The 6,000-nt window shown below is 37.7% G+C and overlaps 2 protein-coding genes across 2 annotated transcripts; both read right to left on the reverse strand.

The window, feature by feature from the left end:
• Window positions 1-911: 911 nt before the first annotated feature.
• Window positions 912-3,626, reverse strand: LOC140824362 (uncharacterized). Its single transcript, XM_073185979.1, has 2 exons — window positions 2,975-3,626; window positions 912-1,745 (listed from the first exon to the last, which is right to left on the reverse strand). The coding sequence occupies exons 1-2, from the start codon at window positions 3,515-3,517 to the stop codon at window positions 1,074-1,076; spliced, it is 1,215 nt and encodes a 404-aa protein (XP_073042080.1). The 5' UTR covers window positions 3,518-3,626; the 3' UTR covers window positions 912-1,073.
• A 1,320-nt stretch (window positions 3,627-4,946) lies between these two features.
• On the reverse strand, window positions 4,947-5,619 carry LOC140809783 (light-regulated protein 1, chloroplastic). The gene is made up of 3 exons (XM_073167509.1): window positions 5,417-5,619; window positions 5,193-5,348; window positions 4,947-5,116 (listed from the first exon to the last, which is right to left on the reverse strand). The coding sequence occupies exons 1-3, from the start codon at window positions 5,557-5,559 to the stop codon at window positions 5,041-5,043; spliced, it is 375 nt and encodes a 124-aa protein (XP_073023610.1). The 5' UTR covers window positions 5,560-5,619; the 3' UTR covers window positions 4,947-5,040.
• Between the last annotated feature and the right edge of the window lie 381 nt (window positions 5,620-6,000).

Consider the following 6,000-nt stretch of genomic DNA (forward strand, 5'->3'; position numbering starts at 1 on the left):
GCATTGAGCCTAGATAAGACTGTCGGTACAAGGCTCCCCTTAGCACTACGTAACGAGAGGCTTGTTTCCTGATTTTCTAAGACTGGTCGAGATACTCGGGTAACCTAGTGGTCAAGATATATTCAAGCAGATGAGTTACCATGTTTTTTTTCTCAAAGAGCTTATGCCCCTATCATAGAGACAAGCTCGGTTTGCTGAATTAATTCTCAACCCTTCACCTCGGTTATAGAAGATGACTTTTTAGCCAAGGCATTGGCTTCCGTGTTCTTTTCTCTTAGAGTCTGTTCTACACTCTAGTCATTGAAACTTTCTGATAATTCTTCAATAGTCTTCAAGTATTTTATCAATCTCTCATCTCGAACTTTATGAGATCCCTTCATCTACTAAATGACCAACTATGAGTCTGAATAAATGATTATCTGGGTTGCCCCTATTTCCCGAGCTACCAAAAGACAAACATAAGGCATGATGATAATTTAGTAAACAAACAATGAAAACTTACACTTTAATAATAATAGATAATATATATAAATACAATGTATAAATGTTAAAACACTAGTGGTCCGACTTTGTAATATCAATTTATTTTTGCAAACATGTCCTATATATTTAGATGATTAAAGATTTTCATATAATTTAATCATAAATAAGATATCTAATCCTAATAACAACTTCACTTATTATCTTTATAAATTATTTATATATATATATACACACACACACACATAGAGTTGCCAGTCTATTTTTAACTAAAATAATCTCCACTTATTATTTTCAAAATAATAATAATAATCTCAACTCAAATATTATTCATCCAAAACATATATCGGCATTGTATATATTGATATCGAAGAAGAGCAAATGATGTGTATATCCATGAGCTGTGTTTGTCCGAGGGTCAGTCAATTGAATTTTTACAAAGGAAGGCAGATTGATACCTCAATAATAGAAAGGAATATTAAAAGCTGCAAAGTAAAGCTACAAATCATATATAAGTGACTATGCGAAAGAATCAAGACTCAAACAACTGGCATACAACTAAAGATCAATCCTGGAAACGAATTCGGATGGAGTCAAAGAAGCCTAAGATGCGATGTATCATTCAATCTCTTTATCTGCCAACCCAGTTTCCATGAATGTTGCAGCACCGTGACAGAAGAATCATCTATGCAAATCTTATCCATCGTTACTGGACTACACCCAAGCACCCCCATCACCAGACATTTGATTGGAATCGAGTGACTGAAAATCCCAATACAAGAATATCTCGTGCTCGTGCTCCTCACATGACTTAGGTCACCCACGAGCCCTCCTTGATTAATGGGGGGTTCTCGAGGGGACATCTCATCATCAGCCTCGTGATCTCCACTGGAACTCACAATTTGAAGCCTGCTTTTACCCGATTTCTTCCTTGGGAACCCCACTTGACGTAGGTGCCTCTGCTGAAGTGATTCCCAGTGTGCTGGATCGTGGTTGTCCATATTATGATCTGGTTGGGAGAAATCAGATCCAAATTTGTAGTCCGGAAATGACGTGATCCTACCATTTAGAAACTGAACCATCCGGAATTCTACTTGTCTCAATGATTCTCCCGAGGGTGCTGAAAAATCAGGCTGAGTTCTCTCCATCAAGCTCACCATTTCAGGTGTGAAAATTTCTGACTTTTGGCACCCTTCCCAGTGCCCTTGACTCATCTCCACAAGTGCATCTGAGGGCTGTATCTGTTCCTCTGAGAAATTCAACTCCTGCATATATTATTTTGTTCACCGATTAATATTTCTCATATGGGCTTCATTAACAAACATTTAGTGACCTGAATCAAAAAGCAATGGTTGGTAAAACTTGTGAGCATTAATTGAGTTAACGTTACTGTAAAACCCAAAAGCATTTATTTCACACACTTATCAGGCACTTGGTAATTGGCGATCCAACTTTTCCATGATAAGAAACAATCTTAGATATCAAGGTTTACATCCCCCGAAATTCTTGTCTTTGAAAAAATTGTAGGCAACAAAAAGCACAATGACGAGGAATAGATGTTCTAATGTCCTCTTATTGCGAGAAAGATTGCATTGGCTCTTCATAGAAACATGTCTTGCATCTTTTAGTGCACAGCCTTAGACTCATGAATACCATTTCACAGTTGCCAAGCCTTTACAGATCCAGAAAAGAGCTACATTCAGCAGCTTCTTCACACTTCGAATAGCTCAAAAACTCCACTGATCCCAAATTGATATACACACAATACCACAAATCAAGTTGAAGCATATACAAATACATTTTAAAAAAGATGACAAGTATGATAATGCATGACATTTCAGTCAAATTTACCTGGATAAGATGTATTTAGTAAATTCCAGGGAAGTGTGATCCTGGTTTCAAAATGCATGGATTCTACAGCAATAGACTAACGCTAGCTTTCAGAGCCATAACACCCTACTTCTATCATATCATCATTTCTGAGTACTTACTCAGAGGAAGTAGGACATCTTTTTAACAGTAATATCCTAGCCACGCACAGGTAATTTCGGTAGAGCACGGACACCAGTAGGGAAACGTGAACTCTCCCCTATAATTTTGTTGAATGTTAAATGACATAAAAATGCCAGATCCCTTTCTTCACACAACGAAGAAAAAGCCTGAGCTATTTCCCAATGGCAGACTCCCACTGTAATAATTTGATAACTCATGAATGTATGTTATATTATTCACATTGAACAGACAAGAAACAAGTGCCATCCCATCCCAGCAGCTCAACCAGTCCAAAAGAATCACAGGTTACAAAGATAGTAGTGCTAAAGATTTTTCCAAAAACATCTTTCAGAATTCAATTAGTTAAGTTCTCCAAGAAAAGAAAGATCTCATTTTGCCATAATTGATGAGATCAACACATGTAGTAGTGATCGCAGAAGTGGAAAGAAAAGCAACTTGATATTACCAGTTAGTGACGAGAGAAAGAGAGAGAGATTTGTACCTGGCAAACGGATAGCGCCGTGGCACGCACCCGATCGAGAGGCGAGGTATAAACGGCATTGAATCTAACTCCTTGAGATTTCAAAAAGACGGCAAGAGCTCTGGCCTGGCGTTTGCCGTTGGGGGTGAGGGCAGCATCAGGGCATCTCCCGGCAACCAAATCGGGCCTCAAAGTCATGTGGCACTCGCCATGGCAGATGAAATAGACGTCGGTGGTGAGATCGGAGCGGTGGAAGTTGGAATGGGGAGGTGGGCGAGGAGCGAGGACATTGTAAGGGTCCCAAACCTTGATGGAAGGAGCAATACGAGGGGTATTGTGAGTGGAGAGCTGAGGGGAAAGAGGGGAGGCGGAGGCGTGGAAGGGGAGCATTTCAGGCTCCTGTTGAAGAATTTTCTTGACAAGAGCTTCGTGGTCGATGGGTATTCTTCTTGTTGTTCTGGAGTCGTCGTCTTCTTCTTCTTCGTCTTCCTCTTCGTCGTGCTGTGGTAGCTGTTCATCTTCAGAGGGTAACTGATGTGGAGGAGTAGACTGCGAGGAGCCCATGTGCTGCCTACTTCTTGATTGTAATTGTTCATTAACCTTTCATCTTTCGATTCATGACAAGCTGGATCTCGTCTCATTTCCTACCGACCCGACCCGACCCGACCCGACTGCATCTACCTATATATTATTGGCTTCGTTTTTTTTTCCTTGTTTATGTTCTGCCTAGAGTAGAGTGCATATCTAATTTGAGTGAATCTAACGTGAGATCGTCTTACAGATACTAATGTGTGAGACGAGTCAACCATACCTATATTCACAATAAAAAGTAATACTCTTAGCATAAAAAATTATACTTTTTCATGGATAACCAAATAAGAGATCCGTCTCACAAATTCGATATGTGAAATCATCTCACACAAGTTTTCGCCATCTAATTTTTACTTGTTACAATACACCAGACCAATTTTCTAATCATCAAATAAGTATTTGTGATTTAAAAGATTCCACTGATCAATTATACTATTAGACTTTAGCTATTAGGCTTTTGAAAATGTAGTACTTTACGATCGGATTTGTTGATTTACTAGAACATGTTGATGATGTGATGCTAAACTTTATATTTGTATTTATCAAATTCAAAGTGGATTTGACTTCAAAAACATTAAGATGTGATCGATTTTTGGTAGAGATTTATTGTATGGTTATACATGTAGTGAAATTTGAACTATGTACTAGACAGCTCGTAGTGTACGTTGACTAGAATCAATCAAATGTTTGTTTGTAATTTTGTGGACTGATTCAATCTCAATCAAATATTGAATTAAAATTTCAATATTACTCTTTATATATATATATATATATATATATATATATATATATATATATATATATATATATATGTATATATATGTATATATATATATGTATATGATTTATATTCAACAAATATAAAATTATAATGTATCATCTTATATCAAATTTAATCGATCAAACTAATATATTATTATTTATATATTGAATATTATTCCACTTGATCAATGTATTAATTAGTTTATACTATGTTGAATTTCTTTTAATTTTCACATATCAATGATAATACTACTGCTCGAGTCCAGCTCCAAATTAACTCGTTGCCAATGTTAGTACTACCCAACCACAGCGCACCACCAACAACAACGTTGTCTTCACAGTTCCTCAACCGCTCGAGGGGCGTGTGTCTGTCTGTCTCTGTGCCAAGGTACATTTATTTTCTTTAGCCAATCATCTATCTTTCTGAACATGGATTAAATCTTATTCGGCAAGTTAAATGGATAACAAAAGTTTGTCTTGAACACAGCAGCAATGCCGGGAGGAGGTGGTCAGGACGTAAAGCCAGAGTTCCGATTCAAAATCAACTTGATTATCGACCCAGGTAACTGTGTGTGGATTGAGTGGTAGTTAAGTGATAGATGAAAATGGATGATTCTTTTGGTAGGCAATAGATGTTACGTAACAAGAAACTAATATTTATTTACCCTTACAGCTATAGAGAGAGGGTACATATATGTATAAAAGATATACACCATCCAAAGTAAGTAGATAAGTCAACAGATGCCCATCTGGTAAGAAGACTCGCAGAATTCTCCCCCGAGAACATCACAAGCCTCACCTAGCAGCACCCTGTAATTTTAAAGAATGTATAAGTACATGTATGTATATATAGACTTTAAATGGACATAGATGTTAATCTTATTACGTCTTGTCATCAGTGGTGTAATCAAGATACTCCCTATCAACTGCCTCGCGACCAATATTATGTGGCGTTTTGGTTGCTTCCAGTTTGATTTCGGGATATACGTCCGCCACACAGGTATCTCCACCAATTGTTTCACAGGCTTCCGCAGGAAAGACCCTTCATATCAAGCAAGAAAGATTTGAAGAGACAACAAACAAAAACAGAAAGATAATTAATAATCTTACGAGATCGGAGAGCTGTAGTTGACTGCCAGAGCATTTAATGGTTTGATCGAAGCAAAGCATGTTGGCTTGGGGAAGTGATCGGGGGTGAGCATTCTGGGAACATTGAGAGGGGATGATAGGGTTAAAGCTGCTGCCTGCTGCATTTTCGTTGGATGCTTGAATGATCAGTTTAACTGGGTCTCCAATTTCTAGTCAAGAAGATATTTTTGGATAATAAGAGAGTGGCTGTGTGAAACACAACACATCACCCAATTTTGCCCCACCACTCCTAGATATTTATCTTCTATCTCGTTGTCATCGAACAATCCAAAAGCTATTGCCGCTAGGTATTCTCTTCCTTAGCGACTAGTCTAAATAGATGTACGTTACGTATTCACACGAAATGAACTCTTGGGATGGAAGAGAATAACATTCGAAAGAAAAAAAAGTGTGAACAAAATATGCGCGCGATGGGAAAAAATAGTAAACAAAAGTTGTTGCACAATAAATCACGTACGATTAGTAATTAATTGCAATTGGAATGCCATGGAAAAAATCATCATTGTAATGTTACAAAAAATAGGCGGGGATCTAGGTGGAAGGCT

Source organism: Primulina eburnea, chromosome 1 (genome assembly GCF_022965805.1).
Source record: "Primulina eburnea isolate SZY01 chromosome 1, ASM2296580v1, whole genome shotgun sequence".
Taxonomy (NCBI): Eukaryota; Viridiplantae; Streptophyta; class Magnoliopsida; order Lamiales; family Gesneriaceae; genus Primulina; species Primulina eburnea.

Excerpts from the sequence above, each read along its gene's own strand:
- LOC140824362 (XM_073185979.1), bottom strand. The coding sequence starts at position 3,517 with ATGGGCTCCTCGCAGTCTACTCCTCCACATCAGTTACCCTCTGAAGAT. Across the intron at positions 1,746-2,974 it reads CGGCGCTATCCGTTTGCCAG|GAGTTGAATTTCTCAGAGGA; the intron begins GTACAAATCTCT and ends TAATATATGCAG.
- LOC140809783 (XM_073167509.1), bottom strand. The coding sequence starts at position 5,559 with ATGCAGCAGGCAGCAGCTTTAACCCTATCATCCCCTCTCAATGTTCCC. Across the intron at positions 5,349-5,416 it reads AACTACAGCTCTCCGATCTC|GGTCTTTCCTGCGGAAGCCT; the intron begins GTAAGATTATTA and ends CTTGATATGAAG. Across the intron at positions 5,117-5,192 it reads TACACCACTGATGACAAGAC|GGTGCTGCTAGGTGAGGCTT; the intron begins GTAATAAGATTA and ends TTAAAATTACAG.